The 23273-nt window shown below is 41.2% G+C and overlaps 1 protein-coding gene across 1 annotated transcript in view; it reads right to left on the minus strand.

Annotated features, from left to right (window-relative positions):
• Window positions 1-23273, minus strand: part of USH2A (usherin) — a 774017-nt gene that overhangs the window by 68791 nt on the left and 681953 nt on the right. Inside the window, exons 61-63 of the mRNA XM_027122185.1 lie at window positions 11956-12183; window positions 6078-7594; window positions 2417-2738 (exon numbers count right to left, since the gene is read on the minus strand). Coding sequence (XP_026977986.1) covers window positions 2417-2738; window positions 6078-7594; window positions 11956-12183 — 2067 coding nt within the window. The remainder of the gene's footprint in view (window positions 1-2416; window positions 2739-6077; window positions 7595-11955; window positions 12184-23273) is intronic.

The raw sequence follows: 23273 nt of genomic DNA on the forward strand, positions 1-23273 counted from the left end.
AACAGTAAGAAAACTGACAGAGCTAAGATACATGCTTGGAGTTTACCATTCCTTAGAAAACTCAGGGAAGACTTTACAGATGATATGGCCAATTGTTTAACCCAATGACACAGTATGATGCCAAAGAAGCTACAATCACTGGTTTGCTTTCAGTATCCACAGGTCACTTAGTTTTGTCTAGTTAGAGGTCAAATATTTCATGCTGATTCCATTCAGCTCTCTTACAACGGTGCACTTTTATTCATAAAGGGGACTAGACAATTGAGAATAGAAAGGTCTTTGATAACTTGATACTTTTCTGTAAAGATAATGATAAAGAACAAAAAAGTGGCCACATAGGTTCTGGCTGTTTCTAACAGTATTCTTTCTCCAACTGTGGCATCAATAGATATTTTGTTCCTTCATGGCATAAGCCACAATCCTTACCCTAAATCCTTGGGACCTGAAGTGCTTTTAAATAATTTTTAATTGTTTCAGATTTGGGAAAGTTAATAAAATGCATATACTGTATATTTTGTAATATCTGCAGAATGCCCTTGTAATAGAATACAATACTTCTGTAGCAAAATATATAACTATTCATATTAAATGAGATAAATAAATGCTGTAAAGAGTGTGGTTTGTCTAAACTGGGTTTTGCTGCTGAATGAGTTGTACCAAACCTTGTACCAAACCTAGATAAAAATTTGTTTTGGGGAATTCCCTGGCGGTCCAGTGGTTAGGATGTGGTGCTTTCACTGCCGTGGGCTTGGGTTCGATCCATGGACGGGGAACTAAGATCCCACAAGCCGCGCAGCTTGGCCGAAAACAAAAAGAGAGATAGAAAACCCAACAACTTCTTTTAAAGAGATTTTTAGATTTGGAATTGCAAACAAGGGATTATGGGTTTATATCTATGTATTTCTCACACCATTCAAGAATCAATTTATATTTTCAATTCTTACTAACTTCATTGGGAAATTTGTCCTGTACATTACTGGCCTAAAACACATTCCTTTCACGTCTAAACTGTTACCTCTAATCACTGCCCTCACTGATTTGCTCGCCATATTCCTGGTGACTTCGTGATCTTATTATTTCTGGTTATGGTAAGCTGTTCAAGGTTCTGTTTCCTCTTCTAGAAAATTGCACTTGGTCTTGTGCTTGGCATGTGCTGCTTGCATCATTCAGGAAGTTTCCTTTGAAACTGCAAGCAAGAGACTTAAGCAACAGGGAATTTATTGGGGGTACAGTCAGCCCTCCTTCTCCATGACTTCTGTATCCGTGGATTCAACCAACTGTGGATCCAAAATATTTGAAAAGAGGATTCCAGAAAGTTCCAAAAAGCAAAACTTGAATTTGCTGCCTGCCTGCAACTACTGACATAGCGTTTACATTGTATTTACAGCTATTTACGTGGCACTTACATTGCATTAGGTATTATAAATAATCTAGAGATGAATTAAAGTATAGGGGAGGATGTGCGTAGGTTATATGCAAATACTATACCATTCTATACAAGATACTTGAGCATCTGAGGAGTTTGGTGTCTGCAGGGGTCCTGGAAACAACCCCCCCTTGGATACCGAGGGACAACTATATGTAATTAAAAGAACAGTTGAAGAACCAGGGTTGGAAATGGTGAGGATAAGAAAAGCTTTTGGATTGATGTTAGAGATATTTTATCAGGACTTAGCTCCACCTTTTAAAATTCTGAGTCACTTTGCTGGAGTTCAGGCCCCAGGCAAGTCTGAGGGGCAGAGCAGCGCTTGGGTGCCCAACACTTGGCTAGGTGACAGCCTGACACGTTGATTGACACTCCCACCAAGGCTGAGCACGGGGTGGAGGAATCATCCCCCCACAGGAACTGGAGCTGCTTCTTACAAGAAAACTGCAAATGCACCCAGACAGCAAAACAAAACAAACCTAACGGAAGTCTTCTATTGATTTCAAAATACCTTCAGAATAGTGTTCTTAATTCCTGACTTTTTAGGGATATGCGAAGTCCTCTTTTTTAGGCTGTCCTCCTACAAAACTTAATTCGTCTCCATGCACAGGTTAGTTGTTTTCCTCTAGACTTTTCTCAGCAGTCTATGTCTGAGGAGTATTTCCAGCCAAGGCAACACTGACAGAGAGAAGCTTAATGGTAGAAACCACTTCATTAATAAGAAATGCAAATACTTCACCAGAAATCTGCATAGGAATAACAAGCCTATATCACACGGATCAAGAACTAAGAAAATGAAGAAGGCAAATGAATATGGCCTTTCCTCCCTCATTTACTGCTTAAATTTTTTTTAAAGAATATTATTAAACTACATAAGTCCCATGTTTCTTTAAGTGGCTTTTTAGATTGCAAGCAATTTTTTTCCAGACAGGCGCTGATGTGTACCCACACCCATCTCAGTGCGAGTTGTTGGTAACACACATTTCTTACCTGGTATTCATACTCTGTGAAAGGCAGTAGTTCCATGTCCTTAAAAGAGCTTGAGCTTCCATTATAGGTTAGCACTGGGTTTGATTTTCCAGGCTCAGTTGCTATTTGTCTTCTGTACAATTCATAATATAAAACTTGTCCGTTTGGCTGGAGTGGTCCTGTCCACAGAAGGGAAACCATGGGCTGGAATCCCCCTGGAGCCATCTGGACCTCTAGATGTGGAGGCGGTTGCATCCGAGGTGCAACCTCAGGGGTCTGTATGGATGTCCAGTCACCTGATGCACATCCCAGCCTGGTGCAGGCTTGAATTCGAACTTCATACCTTCAGGACACAAGGCAGAAATAACCCATTATTGGCAAAATCGATTTTCGTGGGAAGAATCTTTAAAAGGCCAAGTGTTTTCTGAAAAAAAGACAGACATGTTTATATCTATTCTTACCTACAACGAACCCTTTTCAAGGACAACAAAGTCATGTTTCCACGGAAATTTTAGAACATTTTCAAACCTCCTGGCTTTCCAAACTAAAGGAAGATGCTCACCTGTCTGGAAAGGGTGGGCACGATTCTTCCCTAAACAGGAATGTATAGAATGAATACACTTTCAAGATACTCTCCAGCAGGAAAATTCTGGTACGCTGTAGAGTTCCTTAACACAGCGAGGGAGAATACAGATCTTGGGAGTTTGAACGAGTTTTCAGCAGCCCTGAGCTCCTCTCTCTGCAGCTGGAGCTAAATGATTCCCCAGGAACGTTTCCAGGTCAGGAAGGAACGTCATGGAATCAAGGTCTCTGTGCTAATAAATCCCCTCACCTGATACCTGACATCTTAAAACAGGCTCCCTTACACCACATGGGGAACTCCTGGGGCCAAAGTTAACCCAGCTACACACCAGATTATCAATCATGGAGACACCTTATCACCATCCAGTTAAACTCAACCAATCAATTATGTTTTGCTTCATAGCGGGTCTCCTGCCACTGCGAAAGGTCTATTTACATAACAGGGACTTTTCCCTTCCAACAAAAGGGGCTTTTGTTAGTCTTAAGTGCCTATGGCTGCAAATAAGTGCTTTCCCCCTCTTTTCCATGCCCCTAATTTTTATGATATTATGACACCCCTAATTTCCCCTCAAGCCCCAGCCACCTCCCTTTCTCCCTTTATTTCTTTTGCTTCCAGGCTTTTCCGTCTTCTACTTTCTGCTTTCTCTCTTCCAGATAATCACCGCCTTTGCTCACTTCCTCGCTTTCTTTCTGTTCCCCTTGCCCTCTTCTTAATTACACTTCTCTCTCCCTTTGGGGAGTCTCCCAGTTCCCTTTTCTGCTTCCCCTTCCCTCCCTCTCCTCTCACGCCCATTTTCACCATGATGGGCTGCCAGTTCATTGGTGAACAGATCCACAGCTGTGAATGGCAGAGCTGCCTTCTAAGCGATTCTGAGAACTCAGTTTTGATTTTCCACGTCTGGATTATTTGTTTTCTAGATTATCTCTGGTGGTTTTAAAATTCTGGGTCAGATTCCTCCTGCTTCTTAGGGTATTCTCAGGATCCTTCTTCCTACTGACCATCTCGGGGGTACCTCAAGGAGGACACACTAATTTGCAGTACTCAGTAAACATTAAGCTGCTGGAAAAACCCCAAACGATATGAATCCCAACTTCATATAGAAGTCATATTCTGGTTTTATTTTTATTTATTTATTTTTTTTGCGGTATGCGGGCCTCTCACTGCTGTGGCCTCTCCCGTTGCGGAGCACAGGCTCCGGATGCGCAGGCTCAGCGGCCATGGCTCACGGGCCCAGCTGCTCCCCGGCATGTGGGATCCTCCCGGACCAGGGCACAAACCCGCGTCCCCTGTATCGGCAGGCGGACTCTCAACCACTGCGCCACCAGGGAAGCCCTGGTTTTATTTTTGTGTGTGTGATTTGATGTTTTTATTGTTTATACTCTATATAAAGTTATTATAAAATATTGGCTATATTCCCTGTGCTGTACATTACGTCCACATACCTTATTTATTTTACACCCAGTAGTTTGTATGTCTTAACCCCCCTCACCTATCTTGCCCTTCCCTCCTCGTCTCCTCACTGGTAACACTAGTTTATTCTCTGTATCTGTCGGTTTCCCTTTTGTTACATCCATTCATTAGTTTTATTTTTCAAATTCCACATATAAGTGAATACATGCAGTATTTGTCTTTCTCTGTCTGACTTATTTCACTAAGCATTATACCCTCCAGGTCTACTCATATTGTTGCAAATGACAAAATTTTCATTCTTATTTATGGCTGAGTAATATTCCGTTGATATTCTAAGTCGTTAATGTCACTTACATCTTCGATGAGAGTGGACGGTGAAGGGGCATCTCTCATTGCCTTAAATCCCATGGCTAAGTTTCTCACAAAAATCAGACTTTCTTTTTTCAGCCTGGGAAAAATGCCCCTCTCACATCCAGAGACTTTTTTTTTCCCTAGAAATCTTTTTGAATAAGAGTTTCGGAGGGGAGCAAGCTGATACGATCTTTAAAACGTGCAAGTACCAGTCAGGTAAAGAGGAAGCCGGGATGAAATGTACAGCTCTGCAGCTAACATGGGCCTTTTTTATGCCCTGCATCAGAGTAAGAGAAAAGCCAACTCACAGAGCATGTGGATTAGCTATGGAAGATACTTGCAGAAGTTTTAATCACTGTTTAATATTTAATGCAACCCTAAATAATTATCATTAGGATATGCATAAGACTGCGAATGTTTCATTTCAACAGCACTATATATCAGAGATAATTATAGGAGAGATCTAATCTACACATCAGTACATTACAATAATAGATGAATTTTATCAATGGTGGTTGGTAATCAACACCCAGCCTTTAATTCTTTTAAAGTGGTTCTGTTCATTTTATTAAATTTTAAGAATACAATGTCCTTTGTTACTCTTCTCTCTGGGGATGTATGTTAGTTAAAATGTGATGGGGAAAAAAGCCAAGCAATTCTTTAAAGTATGGGAAGAGGGCTGGTGGTCAGATTCCTTTGCGTGGAAAGCAACACACACCCTTGCTCATCAGAGAGCTCAGAGGGGACCACTAAGAAAACAGGAGCTGGCAGAGTGGCACCGTCCCAAGAAACCACGAGATCAGAGCTGACTGAAGGGCTGGGGAAATAGTCAGAGGGGCCTCACTATTCCTGGAAGACGTGCTGGATTCAATAAGGAGGGCTGGCCCCAGAGCAAATTTCGGATCAGTCCAACTCTGGCTGGCAATAGCTCTCAATGACGGCCCCTTTTTTCATTCTTTAAAATAATACTCCTTTGCCTCACAGTCTAGTTCAGAGAACCGCACTGGGGTTCTCAGAACTGACCAGGGGCTGGCATGTTTCCAGGAGGGACCAGACTCAGGGAAGTGGCCCTACCTCTCCACTAATTGCGATGAAGTGCAAACATTTCTAAAAAAACTGACTCTCAAAATGTCACCTGCAAGAATTTTGCTCTCCAGAAGTAATCAAGCAGGTTTGGGCTGGATAAAGACGTAGTTAGTCTACTTGGATGGTTAAACGGATGGGGCTTGGGCACGTCACACATCTTGCTGTTAGAGTCTCCACTGGGACTGACCAAGGGCTCACGCAATAGAAAGGGGCAGTGGCTTGTTCTCAGGAAACCCAGGATCAGTTACCTACCTGTGAAATGGCTTCAGCTGGTTTACTATGAATGACCGTGTACCAAAAGAATTATGAGTTGTGTTTACGTGTATGATTTTTGTTTCTCTTTCAAACAGCTCACGGATGAAGAGGGTGTAGTTGACGATATGACCGTTTGTCCTTACTGGAGGGTCCCAGCTCACTAAGACGTCCTGAGGGCCCTTGGCCAGCAATTTTGGAGGCTCCATCCCTGAAGGCGCTGAGGGGCTGGTTCGATCTTTGACAAGTGGACTCAGAACACCCCCTTGGCTGTTGTTGGCCATCACTGTGTAGCCATACTCCACACCTGGGGCTAGAGTAAAATCATGATAGCGAGTTTCCAGGCCGGTATAGACAATGGTTCCGTCCCTCCTAAGTTCATAGCTTCTGATCTGGCCATTTGGGGTTCCTGGCGGTTTCCAGGTGATTTCTATGGATTCTGAGCCCGTGACTTGTAGTTTTGGAGGGTCCATGTTTTGTGGCGGGGCCTCCATCGTCCAGGCAGACTCTGCCACACTAGCTGTGCAACCTCCATTGGTGCAGGCCACTAGGGAGAGATTATACTGCGTGGAAGGCTGCAGGTGGGAAACCAACAGGGACAGGTTCTGCCCAGCAAGGTACTCCTTACCATCCAATCTGAGTAAATACTGAGTGATCTCTCCATTTTGAATTGATGGCGGTGACCAGGATGCATTTATTTGAGTGGCACTGATGGTCCAAAGAGCTGGAGGGCTGACCCCTGCAGGGGCAGCCTCAAGGGTTGTGATGCTGGTAGGTGTGCTGGTGGAACAGCCCTCACTGGTGCAGGCTGTGACTACATAACTGTACGTGGAAAAAGGAAGCAGCGCTTCATCCGTATAATTGAAAGTCTCAGCATCGAAGCTGAAAGGATAGAGCACCCCGTTCCTTTGGAGCCTATAGGACTGGATAATGCCATTAGGCTGTGCTGGTGGGATCCAGGAAATCATCAGTTTGGGGGGATTCACAGACACCTGGGCTATCTCAGGTGGAGAGAGGCCTTCTGGAAGTGCTTGCCTGGTCCTTACCACACTCCAAGAGCTGCAGGTGTGGCCTGCTGAATTCCAAGTGTGGATTTTATATTCACACTGCATCCATGGCCGCAGACCTGTGTCATTATACATAAATGTATTCCTTTCAGTATCATATTCGGTGAAAACAATTTTCTCATTGTCCTGGATTGTCTGATTCCCCCAAGCTTTTCCCTCGAAGCATCTGCGAATCACTTCATAGCGAATTATCTTTCCGTTTGGGTTAACGGGCTCTGACCAGCTCAGCTCAACGCTGGTGGACCCCACAGACTGGATGGTGGGAGCCAGCTGAGACTGGGGTGCGGCTTCTTCTGTCCACAGAGGCTGGGGTGCCGAGTGTGCACAGCCCGCCCTGGTGCAGGCCTCCAGCGTCAGCGTGTAGAGCGTGAAGGGGTCCAGGCGTCGGAAGAGAAATTGACGATTCAGGCCGGCGTACTCCAAGACACCATCACTGAAGACATTGTACGTCTGCAGGAAGATGGGGAACAAAGCATATGATTTCTTGGTGTCACCATTTCGTCCCTTTTAACCCCTTCTGCCCCCTATTCCTCACCTTGATGATCCTAACCCAGAAGAAGCATTCTGATATGAATTTTGGGAATGTGATCTTTGCCTTTTCTCTTTTTAAGATTGGATATCATGTAAGCATATATCTAAAAGCTAAGAGTTACTGAAATTAATTCGTTGACTTAAAGAGCGCTCACGGGGTTTCCTCCCATTTTTATCTTTTAGAAGTGGGGAATAGTATTCAAATTCCCTATTTTATAAAAATTAAGAGCTTCTAATTTCACCCTGAGTAGGCTAAATTGGGCCTATCCACATTGTCTATTGCCACAGCATTTACTGGGAAATGGAATTATAATGCTTAATCATTTGTACCAGGGTGCCAGGGCGGAAAATGTGTGAGTGTCTGGTGTGGGCACACATGCGTGTACATAGGTACATATACATGTTATACACATATACAAAAACATAGGTACAAACTGATGACCAGAAAATGGAAAACCCACCCTGTTTCCTCTTACCAGTTATAGAAGAATAGATGGTTTCTTTGGAGCAAAGTATTGTTTTGTTCCAGGGAAAACCATCTGAATGCTCATGATACAAACGTAGAGCAAGTTTCCAACCCATATTATTCATTGTTCTTTGGGGAAGACGAGAGGTAACTTAACTTGAATGTAGATGTTTTTGAATGATGGTTCCCCATCTTTTCATGCTTCAGTGTACCTGAGAGACAGAAGACCTTCCTGTACATGGTCGTGACCCTGTGATTATGTCTCTTGAGATGGACAAATACCAGAGTCCCTTGAGAGGCAAATCTTCCCACAGGTTGTCCCTGGATTGTTGATATACTTTAATGTTATTTAAGATTAAATAGCCTAGATCTGGAAATCTATTTATGTTGGACTATTGTATTTTGGTGTGATTTTCTTGTTGGGGGTCTCAGGGCAAGATCATACCCCTGAGGGAAGGGGAATAGAGTATTTTCTGAAGACAGCTTAGATTCCACAATCAATTTGAAAGTCTCTCTGACTCTCTGTCCCCTCCCCCATATTCACCTGGCAAATCTCTAACTAGTGTTAAATTCAGCTCTCCCTCTGGACCTTAGCTTCTAACTGGGTTTGGAGAAAAACTCTCAAATATATTGACTGGTCTCACTTTAAATTTCTTACCATAACTTTTAAATAGATGATTACCAACTATAAAACCATATGTTTGCTCTCTCATTTTCCAAAGTAAGAAATATCTTCTCCTTTCCCCACTAACAGCCAATACCCCCTTCTCTCCCTCACAGGTGGTTGTTGACATAACCACATATTTGACTGAGGAAAGTAGAGGCAGTCAGACAGGAATGTTCTCATGTTATAGATTATCACTGCCATATGCATGTGAATCTAGACGTACCCTATTTGCCTCCGTTCCTTTTCCTATGGATGAAGTACATCTGCCCCCCACTGAAGTCCACCTGAGCTCTGGATCCTGTCCTCTCCTCCTTCCTACAGATTTCCCTCTTGCAATTATTCTCACTATCTCTTGCTTCACTGATTTATCTCCCTCTACTGGGTTATTTCCATTAACATTTAAATGTACTCTAGGATCTTTCACTGATTTTTGAATAAAACTTCTTGACACCATAGTCCCCTGGCTCCTGCCCCATTTCTCTGTTTTTTTTTTCCATCTATACTTCTTTGAAGAGTTGCTATCCTATTCCCTCAAACCATCCCGACCAGGTTTCCCATTTCAACATTTGATTTTCTTGTGAAGATCACAGTGACCTCCTGGTTTCCAAATACAGGGTCACATCTCTGCCCTCATGTTACTGGATCTCTCAACACCATTGGCACATTTTCTGTTCCCTTCTGGGACATCCCTCTCATCTACTTTTCCTTCTACCTCATGTGTCTTGACAGCTCCTCTCCATACTCTTGACCTCTAAATTTTTGTATTCCCCAGGGCTTGATCCTAGGCTCTCTTCATCTCGACTTAGATTCTCTCCATAGGTGATGTCCTCCAGGCCCATGGGTTTGAATACTACTCATCTGCTAATGAATTCCAACTACATATATCTTCATGAAGAACTCTCTCGAGTGTTCTAGACTTGTACTTCCAACTACCTACTTATCCCCTCAAATCTGTACATCTTCCAGCCTTCTCTTCCCAGTCAATGACTCAAGGCCAAAGTCCAGATGTCATTCTGAAGCACTACTTTTCCTTCATGTATCACATTCAGTCCATTAACAGATCTTGGCATCTCTACCTCTGGATACATCCCCAATCCACCCACATTTCTCGACCTTCTCAACTCCCCCTCTAATTCAAGCCACAGTCAATTCTACCCTGACTTCTTTCACAGATTCCAGACTCCACTGGTCTCCTTATAGCCCATTTCCTACATAGGAGCCAGAGTGACTTGGAAAAACATAAATTTGATCGTGCTATCCCTTTGCCTAAACCCTTCCGTAGTTTTTCATCACACTCAGAATAAATCCCAAGCTCCTGATCACAGCCCACAAGGTTGAGCACACAATCCCCCTTTCAGCAATCCCTTGAATCTCATCCAGTATCACCTTCCCTCCCCAACCCTCCCGAACTTCAACCACACTGGCTTTCTTCCCTTGATGTGAAGAAACCAAGTTCATCCCTGGCTTCAGGCCTTGCACTTGCTGTTCACTTTGTCTGAACATTTTGCTCTTGTACCTTCACATGACTGACTCTGTCTTGTCATTCCGGGCTCAGCTCAAACGTCAGCTCAATTCAAATGATCATCCATGCTAAAACAGCCCGAGCGGGCATAATTACATTATTCTGTTTACTTTTCTTTATAGCATTCACCACTCTCTGAAATTCTCTGGTTTGTGTACTAGCTTTTTGTTTGCCTCTCTGTAGCCCCACCGTTCATGTATTCTCACACACACACAAGGTCTATGACAGCAGGGACCTTGCCTGTCTTGTTCACTCCTGAATAATTGCCTGGAACTTAGTAGAAGCCTCAATAAATATTTGGTGAACCACAAACACACGTAAAAGGAGTAGATATTTCTATTGTCGATCATTCCAGGAAGAGGCAGACACTGGGATGGGAAATAAACACTCACAAGGAGGGGTGCTTTGATGGGTGTGAGAGAGATACTCTTTTCTCTGATGGGGACCTTAGGGCTGAGGCTTGGATTTTAAGGCCATGGTTCCTAGGGCTCAGGCCTCCTGTCCTAGAGTAGCCAAAGTCCGGCTCAGTCACATGCCAGGGGCTGGTAGAAAGCAGCTTGTAGCATACCTGGAGGTGGGTAGAGAGGTGGCCACCGTACCAGGCAGTGAGGCAGCCTACAGGGAGGCCCATGAGGATGGGCCTGGGTCTGTGAGCTCTAGTTACAGATCTAAGTCACTGCTGTAGGTAATTTCCTGCCAGCATCCCACTATGGGGTTTTCAGGGAAGGTTTATCAAAAGTCACAGCTTAGTCTTAGATGTTCTATGTGGAATTAGTGGGGGAGTCTTTGCCACCTTGAGAGGGAGCGGTAAAGGAGAGGCAGAGTGTCTACAGCATCTGCAGGGGGTGGCAGTCCCAGCCTGCACGAGGTGATTGATGAGGGCCTGAGTGGTGGTCCAGGGCCAGAGGAGACTAGAGGCAGAGGCAGTAATAGACGGACAGCTGAGTTGCCAGCAGCCTTGGAGAAGAACATCAGAAGGGTGATGATGCTGCCTCTTATGTGGGTGATGGTTCAAAGCATCAAAATGTGGATGATAATGGAAACCTTATTTGGGCGCTCACAGACTGGTGAAGCTGAGGTTCGATGTGACATTAGTAAGACTGCTGCTCATGGCTACATAGGGACATCGTGGACTTAGCAGACATGCGGGGCTTCCTGTTTCCTGATGAGTGAGCTCTGCTCAAAGTGCAAATCAGGCAAAGCTTAAGCAAAGAGCTGGGAAGGACAATTCGGGAGGCACTAGGAACATGGTCATTTAGAGTTCCGTTTTGGTGTGACTACCTGGCTTCAAATCCCAATTCGGTTGTCGCAATGTTGTTTAGCCTCAGACAGTGATTTAGCCTTTATGTGCCCAGTGAGGTTTAGTGGTACCTACAGAGTAGGGCTGATGTGCGGATTAAATGAGATAATCCATAGAGAGCACTTAGACAGCGTTGGGTTCATAGGAAGCTTAACACGTGTGAGCTAGTTTTCTCTGATCTATGATTAAGCGCCTGGAGGAACTATCAAGAAGAATTAACCAGACTGTGAAGGGAGTTTTCCCACAGTGACCTGATGGCATGTCAGGGCTCATCTATTTATCTGTAGAATACCAAACATGATCGCATATTCAGGGTAGACATTACCTTAATCACACCATTGGTTCTTACAGGCTCTGACCACCGCAGTAGCAATGCCCGGCCGTTCTCCTTCTGCTCCACCGTAAAGTAGCTCAGTCCACTGGGGGAAGATTCTAGGGTTCGAACCAGAGTCCAGGGGCTTGAAACTTCTCCCGCCTGGTTTGTGGCCACAACGCTAATGTGATATGCGGTGAAGGGTTCTAAGCCGAACAGGTGGGCTTGATGGCTCGTCCCCTGGAAGAAAATGAACAGTTTAGTTTCCTTTTGGAAACAGCTACCAATTGCTGGAAGGTCATTCTTTGGCCAAGACGCCTCACCAATGACAGCAGAAATATCACAACAGAGATTTGAATTATTAAGAAAACAATATGGTTTTTTCTTGTTCTTCACATGCTAAATATATTACCTAATGTTGTGTGATTTCAGACACACACACACACACACACACACACAGCTTGGATCAGATAGGATCCTTGCCTTTTCAGAGCTTGCGACCCAAGGGATGCAATATATTACAAAAGCAATAAAAAAAATCTATGATGTCTCAGGTCAGTGTAGCATGATTTCATGATGGAAATCAGTGGTACCAAGGTGAGTGGCAGAGAATGGAATAATCTTAAGGATTTGGAAATTGAACCTGAGCAACGCTAATTCTCTCTCATTAAACCCCGACACTATTTTTTACATAAGACTCTCCCCATCTCCCCCCTCTCTCATTCTCTTGGTGTGTATTTACCTTTTACAAAGACAATAAAACAAACACAAGGAAACAACAATAAGCCAACTGAACTATAGATGCACAAGCACCCTGAGGGCAGTCTACTATTAATATCAACGTGAAAATATTCTCATTTGTTAAAAACATCCTAACTAAAGCTCTGAAATTTACCAAAACTAATTGTTAGCTAGGCTTTGAGTATTTGGTCTTTGTTAATTTAAAAGAAAAAAAAATGATAGCATAATTCGTTTTTTTCCTGCTTGGACAGCAGCACTAACCATATTTTGCATAATTAAACTGGACCTAAGAATCCTAATGTTTTGAAAGAGCCCAGGGTGCTCTTTCTACATCTGGGCTGGATGGAAGTGTCTGTTTACAGATAGGAATTATGTCTGCAAGTGGACCAGTAATGTATGTATAGGTAAACACACACAGACACTTTCTGTTGTGTACCATATCCATTGGACGTGAATAATCACAAAGAAGTTTTTACTGGTTTACTAGGATATATACACTTAATGGTATGTGAGGTCAGCTTTGGTTTATTTGACACTTAAATGTGACAGATCATCTTCAATTGTCCTTTTCTTGGTGGGCACAGGAAGAGGAAGATGAGATGAAGAAGAGAAAGTTATTTCTGAGAGCAGTACCCGAAAGCACCAGACAAAGTTATGTGTACGGAAATTCTTTTTAATTTGAGGGAATCCAAATCTCATTTTGAATAAAATCTAAAACCAGGTGGCAAAATCCAACTGAACCACTTTCCAAAAAAACTGGTTAGACGAAACCAAAACACACCATAGAAATAATTTTTGACACCATTCCCCCACATTCTTGGTTGTAAGTTTTATAAGTTTCTATTAGTTAATGTTTCTTATTATGTGTTAAACACAAGCAGGGGAAATATAATTTCCTTTACTTATCAAAAACTTGTAAAGTCAATTTTCCTGTTTCAGTAAGGTCCTATTATGATATTACAGGCTGAACTCTTGAAATCTTTTAATATTTAAACATTTGCTAAGCGACCAGGCTCTGAAAAAAAGTATACAGAAATACTAATTTCTCTTTTTTAAAATATTAAAAGTTAGATCATAAATATTTAAAACTTATTTCTCCAACAACACTGGATTGGTCTTTTAGATAAATACAGCACAGAAATAGAATGACCATAGTGAATATTAAAGTTGAATATGCTACAAGTCCCGATTACAAACATTCTTTTCTGATAAATGATTCCTTTTCTGTGGAAATAGGGCAAACACGGGCAAGATTAATAATGCAAAAAAGAACCATTCTTTGTTCAGAATATTCAGTAGTAGATGCCAAAAAAGCATCAGCTCCAAAGCAAACAGTGATCACCTCTAACAGATTATATATGAAAAAAGGTAGGCTGCTGGGGGACATTTAGAGATAGCTTTTGTCATAAGAAACACGAAAAGCATGTGGGCTGTAATGCAAAAACATACGTATATTGTGCATAGCAGCACCTGCTCAATTACAGTTTATTTCAGAGCTGAGAATTCCATTCAGCCCCTAGATGGCAATACTATCAAGCACTTTCGGTGCCATGAGTGCTCAATGATTAACTGACATTCAGTCATCCAACACACTCCAGGCCGCCATTTAAAAAATAACAAAACTGATTTCATTATAGATTCTTTTAATAAACATTTATAGCCAGATCCGTGAAAGCAGAAGTACTGAAAATGTTCTGGCTTCAAAACCTCCACCAATGAATGTGGAAATATGACCCGCAGGTCTCAAGTTGAAGTTCACGCCTGCCTGACACAGAAATGTTTACATGTAGACTCCTACAAAAGGTGATTACAACCGTTGTTTTGCTTAATTTGGTCTATATATCTTCTTAAAATATAGAAATAATCACATATCATAAATGTACAGGAAACGTGAAGGAGAATTTTTCTATCATAAATTTATACTGAGACAAGTTCCCATATTATGTCAACTTGTTATTTCTGCAAAACTACAACACACACACGCATGCTTTAAATAAACCTCAGTGATAGCCATACTTTTTGTCAATATTTAGTTAAGTCCACATAAAAAATAAAGAAAACTTCACAATGGCAAGACAATCCCTAACCGATTTATCCTTTGACATTTTAGGAAATCCTTTATATTATTCTTCCCTGAATGGATATCTAACCCCAGAGTTCACTATTTTAGAAACCAACTGTAAAATCTGGGCACAGTTCACTCTATGGATTAGGTTGAGTCTTGTTTGTTTACTCAGTTACTTGTGATTTTCCTTAAATTCAGAATATTTGCTTGAGCCCTGTTGACCTTACGTGATTTGGATTCCATTCCTTCCTTTGGGGACGGAGCATTCTGTCCCACTGACTGGGAAAGTCCTCATTAAAAACTTCATTCTTTTCGCTCCGCTGCTGCCCCTTTTCTTCCTTCCCTCTGGAGATTATCTTAATTCAATAAGATTTCTTTTCATTGTCATTGTTTTGTTTGTTATTTCCCTTTTCTGTCCTACTGATTCTTTTGAGATATATATATATATATATATATATATATATATATATATATATTTGTTATCCCTGACCTTTGGGCTACCTAACTTATACCTTCTTCCCTTTTGTCTTTGTCCTGTCCATGTCTACAGCCACATAATATTGCTAATTTATTTTTAATTCTAAAAGTATATTAACCAGTTCTGTTAGGCAGCCGAAGAAAAGAATGACTCAACAAAGGAAAACAGGAATAATTCGTTCTCTGCAATCTCATACATACAGATCAGTGGGTCCTTTAATGAGACATAAAGACAAGACTCTCTGGAACACTCCGCCAGTTGAGGTTCTGCTGGCAATGTGAACTACACTTTAACCTCTCAACTCTGCTCCTGGGGGCATGTGAAACTACTTGGAGTCTTTGGCAGTCAGACAATTTTACACCATCTCCTCTGATTATTTTTGATTACTTGAAGTGCCCCAAAGGTGGCCATGGGGTCAATAGGTTTATGTAGGTTGAAAATGATCAAAAATTACCATTGATCTGTAGCTGTCAATAAAAGGCTGCATGGGGAGACTCCCTGCACAAATGTTTAAACTGCATAAAGCAACCTAACTTAGTCATCTTTGAGTCCATTGATCTGATGATCCAGCAGTTTCCAGAGCCTTCCCTCTGGTCTTTAAGGTGCATTTTCACTGAACCCATTTACCTTGGCCCTAAGGACTCTTTTTACCCTGCTCCTGGTAATGAACTAAAACAGTGATGTCTCGGCACTGCTGTGTTCATCAACAGAGTCTTATGTGTGCTTACTGCATTTGGAAGGGGTTAATCTTCCTGGTCACCATCAACTTCATTTCCAGCCAATGGGGTTTCTTCTGGCTTCACCCCTTATCTTGGGCTCCGTATTTAAAAATGGGTGACTCTTGGCTTATAAATCCTAACCCAGTTGTAGGATTCCTTTGCCTCCTTAATTCTCACGAATGCCAAGACCCAGAGAATACCTCATATTGAAAGTTTGCTTATTTTGCACAGAGAACTTCAGGGAAATCTAGATTTAAATATATTTACTTTTGTTTTCTTCAGTTGAACCACTTGGATGCTGCGTCTCCGTTTTATCGTAAGTCACAGTTTATCTTGTCATAATGATAAAATAAAGGACTGGTTATTGACAAGCTTCTGGTTTAGTTACCACTGAAACACGAGAAATAAGAAAAGTTCCCATTTAGCATCACCTGAAATTCATGGCTTTGAGCCGCGTACATCCAGTCAATTGGATGACTTTTACATATTTTAGTACCTAAAAAATCAACACAAAATATTTTTCTAGATTTCTGAAAGCCAAATAATTTGAGGCATTGTCAATCTATATTCCTTCCCATTCATAAAGTTAATTTTTGAGTTCTCCAAAAGTTCATCAACATATTTCTATCTAGTACTTATTTTGTAAAAATCCAATCAGTCTTAATACAGAAATGCTCTTTGTTACCCATCCCCAAATATCAACCTTAAGTGCTTATCCATGGTTATCTAAGCATGGACTTCCAAGCCTGCAAAATGTTAACACAGTCAGAAAATTTCCACTGATTTCACGTGTATACTGACTTTATGGGTCAGTATAAAATGCCATCTCTGTCTACAGAGCTCCTGGCTGGTGGGACAAAGAAGACATTTTTTGATGACACACACATACACATAGAGTTGCTCCAGAATGAAAGATCGACTGACAGTACAAGAAAGGTAGAAGAAAACACCCTTTGGGTTCATGATCTACTATCATGCGTGTGAACAGCGTGTCTATGTTAGGTGGCGTTGCTAAGTGGCAAGACAGAGTTGCCAAAATGGTCAGGGGAAACATTTAGTATTGTCGGCCAGCAGCTCCATTCAATTCTTTAAACCCTTTTGAGCATCTGATATGTACAAGATTCAGAAAAGTTGGTGTGGGGATACGAGATGGAGAGCACAGGCTTTTTTTTTTTTTTTGCGGTACGCGGGCCTCTCACTGTTGTGCCCTCTCCTGCTGCGGAGCACAGGCTCTGGACGCGCAGGCTCAGCGGCCATGGCTCACGGGCCCAGCCGCTCCGCGGCATGTGGGATTCTCCCGGACCGGGGCACGAACCCGCGTCCCCTGCATCGGCAGGCGGACTCCCAACCACTGCGCCACCAGGGAAGCCTGAGCACAGGCTTTTGATGCTTAGGAGCTTTTAATCTAATAGAGCAGATCAACAATATATACAGATGCACACAATTCAGAATGTAGTAGATGCTATACTGAGCGCCAGGGAAATCAGGGAAATACTGAAGAGATAGATACTTCTAATTGGGAAAGAAGGTGAGGGGCTGGGGAAAACTTCGCTGGCATCTGATGTAGGACAGGAAAGATGTAGAGTTTGAGTAGATGAAAATGTGTGAGGGATTGGAAGAAAGAACAGAAGGAAAAAATGCAGGATACATTCGGAAAAGAGCTAAGAGTTGAACGTAGCTGAAGGGTTGTGGATACAGGGCAATAGTGGGGATTAAGGAAGGGAAGAGACTGGTGGTAAGATTGGACAGGGCTGTGAATGTCACCCTAAAGGTTCTGGATTACATTTGTTAGGAAACAATGAACAACAGAACTCTACCATGAAATCTGAAGGAATAATGGAAGAACGTTTAAATTTTGCCTGTCATGGTGTAGGTCATGGTTAGTGACTGATAAAATAATAAATCTGTTAAGATGAATTCATTCATTCAATTATTATTCAGCCAATAAAGTATAGACTGTCATATGTAAAAGGTAATAGGAGAGTATTTTCTTAGGAATAAGATTTTGCAGCAACATGGAGGGACCTAGAGATTATTATACTAAGTGAAGTATACCAAACAGAGAAAGACAAATATCATACGGTATCACTTATACGTGGAATCTTAAAAAAAATAAGATATAAATGAACTTAAAACATAAATAAACTCGCAGACAGAGGAAACAAACTTATAGTTACCAAAGGGGAAAGGGAGGCAGGGAAGAATAAATTAGGAGTTTGGGATTAGCAGATACAAATTACTAAATATAAAATAGATGAACAACAAGGGTAAATTAGGAGTTTGGGATTAAAATATACACAGTACTGTATATAAAATAGATAACCAGCAAGGACCTACTGTATAGCACAGGGAAATCTACTCAATATTTTTAAATAACCTATAAGGGAAAAGAATCTGAAAAGAATACATATATATGTATAAGAATACATGTATATATATCTGAATCACTTTGCTGCATATCTTAAACTAACACAACATTATAAATCAACTATACTTCAATTAAAAAAAAGAGAAAAAATAGATATGCTATACATTGTAAATTTACAATTGGAACATTGTAAATAATGTTAACATAAAAATGCCCATGGGGCTTCCCTGGTGGCGCAGTGGTTGAGAGTCCTCCTGCCGATGCAGGGGACACGGGTTCGTGCCCCGGTCCAGGAAGATCCCACATGCCGCGGAACGGCTGGGCCCATGAGCCATGGCCGCTGAGCCTGCGCATCCGGAGCCTGTGCTCCGCAATGGGAGAGGCCACAACAGTGAGAGGCCTGCGTACCGCAAAAAGAAAAAAAATATGCCCATGGTCACAGATATACATGAGTGACTACGGCAGTTGTACAAAGAGGTGGAAGCCATTATTCCTCAACTGTATATAATTAGGCCAAATGTGTGCCTGTTCAGCTCATAATCTTCAGAGACAAAATTTCTTCTCCTATAAATTAAAACATGATAACATTTAAAAAAGGAATAAGATTTTAAAAAAATTTTATTGAATATTTGATCCATTTCAAAATTTGAAATTATTCTTTGCACAGTGTTTGTCTTTTGATTGAACTCAAGGTGGGGATTATAACAGCTGGACTGAATTGAAGACAATTATACTGTCCTCTGTCCTGAATCACATGTACCTGGTTTATGGTTTTTGCTGGTAGTGGGGACATGTTTGTGTGGAACCATCCATACCCTTATACTTTATACACATCAAACAGCTAGAAGGCAGCTGGAAAAGTTTAGGGATACTGTTGATGACAACAAAATAGAATGAAGCTAATTCAAAAGTTCAAACAAGTGTGAAAGCATTCCTAGCTCTGGGTTCTAACTGATGTCAGAGGGCTCAATTGGAAAGGTTTCAAGAAAGTATAAATGCATATCCTCCCGTCAAGTAATTGTGATATGTATTGTTACATAACTGATTAGTCGGGGGTCATCTGTTGTAACAATTGTAAATTTCAAATTTAAAATGTTCAGCTTAGAGTTTTCATGTGTTAGTGCTGTGTGTACTTTCGTGTCTTCCACAAATATCTACATTCAGAGAAGAAGAATGACATGTGAAAAAGGGGGTATTTTCTTCTCTCATTGAAGTACATCATTCATTTTGTAATGGGGGGGTCAGTGCAACAAGAAGATTCAACTCACAGAAGTTTTCTTTATAGATAAATGGGCTCTATCAATTTAATCTGTCAATATAAAACAAAAGCTAGGGTTTTTGCAAATGAACGATGAAGCCTCAGTTACCATAAAAACATGGGGGAGAAAAAAGAAAGGTTTTGAAATGGCTCATTTTTCAAAGGAGAAGAGGAAAAAAAAATTAAATTTGTGCTAATTAAATTTTAAAGTGGCAAATCAGTCACACTAAATATTAAAAAGCAGTCCTTCTGATCTATCAAAATTAAAAATGTGCATACTCTGTGACCCAGCAATTCCACTCTGGCAATCTATTTTATGGCAATACTAGTAAAACTGTACTAAACTGCATTGAACAGAATTTCATTAATTCCAGCCAGTCTTATGTTTATTCAGTCCTTGATTAAACACATATTTATTGAAGGTTTCCTGTGTACTAGGCACCCTCCTAAGCTCTGAGGACACAGCAGAAAGCACGGGAGACAAGGACATACCCTCCTGAGTCTTACATTGTAAGGAGGGAAAAAGTAAGGAGTCCTACATTTATACAAGAAAATGGAGAGAGAGGGAGTGAGTGGGTGAGAGAGAGAGAGAGAGACAGAGAATTAGAAGCTGTGACAAATTATGAAGGAAATAATTAGAGTGATGAACTAGTGTTTTTTAGGTGGTAGGGAAGACTGAGTCTTGGTTTAAGAAAGGTGGGTGAAGATCCTTGAGGAAGTTCCATGTAGGCAAGACTACAGAAGAAACCATGTGAAAAACCAGGGGGGAACTTTTTTTTTTTTTTTTTTGCGGTATGCGGGCCTCTCACCGCTGTGGCCTCTCCCATTGCGGAGCACAGGCTCCGGACTCGCAGGCTTACTGGCCATGGCTCACAGGCCCAGCCGCTCCGCGGCATGTGGGATCTTCCCGGACCAGGGCACGAACCCGCGCCCCCTGCATCGGCAGGAGGACTCTCAACCACTGCGCCACCAGGGAAGCCCCAGGGGGAACTTTTAGGCAGAAGGATGAGCTTGAGATTTTTGCTGGCAGAGAGAAGTTAGTGTGAGTGAGGCCTGTGAGGGAGGATGACCTGAGGTATGGTCAAAGTGATGGGCAGGTGCCAGATGGTGGATAGCTTTCAGGCCAAGATAAGAGTTAGAGTCTGATGCTAATTTCAATGGAAAATTATTGAAGGCCTTTAAGCAAGGGAGTGACACAATTTGATTTAGGTTTTAAAGAGATCATTCTTCCTTCAAAAACTAAAAACAGAGTTACCATATGATCCAGCAATCCCACTCCTGCACATATATCTGGAGAAAACTCTAATTCAAAAAGCTACAGGCACCCCAGTGTTCATAGCAGCACTATTTACAATAGCCAAGACACAGAAACAACCTAAATGTCCATGGATAGATGAATGGATAAAGAAGATGTGGAATATATATATATATATATATATATATATATATGTATATATATATATATATATAAAATGGAATATTACTCAGACATAAAAAGAATGAAATAATGCCATTTGCAGCAACATGGATGGACCTAGAGATTATTGTATTAAGTGAAGTAAGTCAGACAAAGACAAATATTATATGATATCACATATGTGGAATCTAAAAAATGGTACAACTAAACTTATTTACAAAACAGAAACAGACTCACAGACATAGAAAACAAACTTATGGTTACCAAAGGGTAAAGGTAGTGAGGAGGGATAAATTAGGAGTTTGGGATTAAAATATACACACTACTATATATAAAATTGATAATCAGCAAGGATATACTGTATAGCATGGGAACTATATTCAATATCTTGTAATAACCTACAGTGGAAAAGAATCTGAAAAAGCACATCTATATATCTATATATCTATATATCTGAATCACTCTGCTGTACACCTGAAACTAACACAACATTGTAAATCAAGTGTACTTCAATAAAAATAAATAAATTAAAGAAGATCACTATGGCTGCTGTGTGAAAAATATATGTAGGGGTTGTATTAGTCTACTCAGGCTGCCATAACAAAAATACCAGACTGGCTTAAAAACAGAAATTTATATTCTTGCAGTCTGGAGGCTAGAACACCCAGATCACAGTGCCATCAGGGTTTCTGGTGAGGGCTCTCTTCCTGGTTGTAGACTGCTGCCTTCTCGCTGTGTCCTCACGTGGCTTTGCTCTCTGTGCACATGGAGAGAGGGAGAGATCTCTTGTGTCTCTTCCTCTTCTTATAAGGACACCAGTCCTATCAGATTAGGGCCCCACTCTTACAACCTCATTTAACCTTAATTACTTCCCTATAGTCCTATTTCTAAATAAAGTCACATTGGGGGTTAGGGGATCAACATATGAATTTGGGGGGAACACAATTCAGTAGATAATGGGGGTCAACAGGGAGTGGCTTTTGCAGAAGTCCAGGGAGGGCTGATAGTGGCTTGGAGTAGTGTGATAATGGCAGAGATGAAACTTAACTGAGTGGACTTATACTTTGGAAGTAGAGCCAGCAGAAATCCGTTGGAGTGGGAGGAAGGGACAACCAGATGTATAGAAGTAGGAACAGAATAGTAACATAAGTCTTCTGAGAAGTGTGGCTGTGAAGGAGATCAGGGAAATAGGATGGTAGCTGGAGGGGCCTGTGGGATCACATTTAAAAAACAAGGGAGATGCTAGAGCATGTGTGTATACTGTTGGGAATTCTCTAATAACAAGAGAGAGACTGATGATGTATACTATTTTTTAGAAATCAGGACTTCCTTTTCACTTTGCATGTGGAAACTAGGTTAGCTAAAATTCTGTGTGCGGCAAAGTGATACAGGTATGCTTGGGTATCAGCCAATTAACTTGCAGTTGGCTGTAGTCTCCACAGCAAAACAATGCATATACTAAGAGCTACCATCATTGATGGTCAATGCTCTTTTCAGAGATAAAATTTCATCAGAAATGAACAAGGCCTTTATCTATTAGGAACAAGGTAATTAAAAAAAATTTTTAGAGTTTTCATTAAATCGTTACTTTTGATAAATTGCGACTTCCATGTGAATAGGATACAATGACAAGTTCCCTGCCCAATGGTAACAAAAGTTATCAGTTTACCATTTTCTTGTGTATCCTTTCTAAGACAGGATCATTATTTTTGATAAAAGTTTTTGCTTTTACTGTGTCAGACCTGGTGTAAAAAGGACTTTACATGCATAATCTCATTTCATCTTCACAACAAAGTTCTGAGGGTGGTAACATTACAGATAAGGAAACTGAGGCTTAGATAAGTAACTTGCCCAGAGTCACAGTTCTAGTAAGTGGCAGGGTTATGCTTTTACTCCTGTACTATATTGACTTCAAATGTTCTTGTCAACTGCATCAGTGGTCCTAATGTTTTATTCTCAGGACCCCTACTTCTTAAAAATAATAGAGGATTCCCAAAAGCTTTTGTTTCTGTGATTTATATCTACCAATATTTGCTATATAAAAAATTAAAATTGAGAAAGTATTAAAGGAAAAGAACACAGAAGCACATATTCTGTTAGCCAGCAGAGAAAAAGCATCATCACACATAATGTAGCCTCTGGAAAACTCCACTGTACACCTGTGAGGGGATGAGAGTGAAAAAGACACATAATGTCTTCATATTATTATGAAAATATTTTTGACCTGGCAGATCCCTGAAAACGTTTCTGGGACTCTAAGGGGTTCACGAACTATACTGTACCA

Source organism: Aethalodelphis obliquidens, unplaced genomic scaffold (genome assembly GCF_003676395.1).
Source record: "Aethalodelphis obliquidens isolate GAN/ISIS:26980383/991018 unplaced genomic scaffold, ASM367639v1 scaffold24, whole genome shotgun sequence".
In the NCBI taxonomy this organism is placed as follows: Eukaryota; Metazoa; Chordata; class Mammalia; order Artiodactyla; family Delphinidae; genus Aethalodelphis; species Aethalodelphis obliquidens.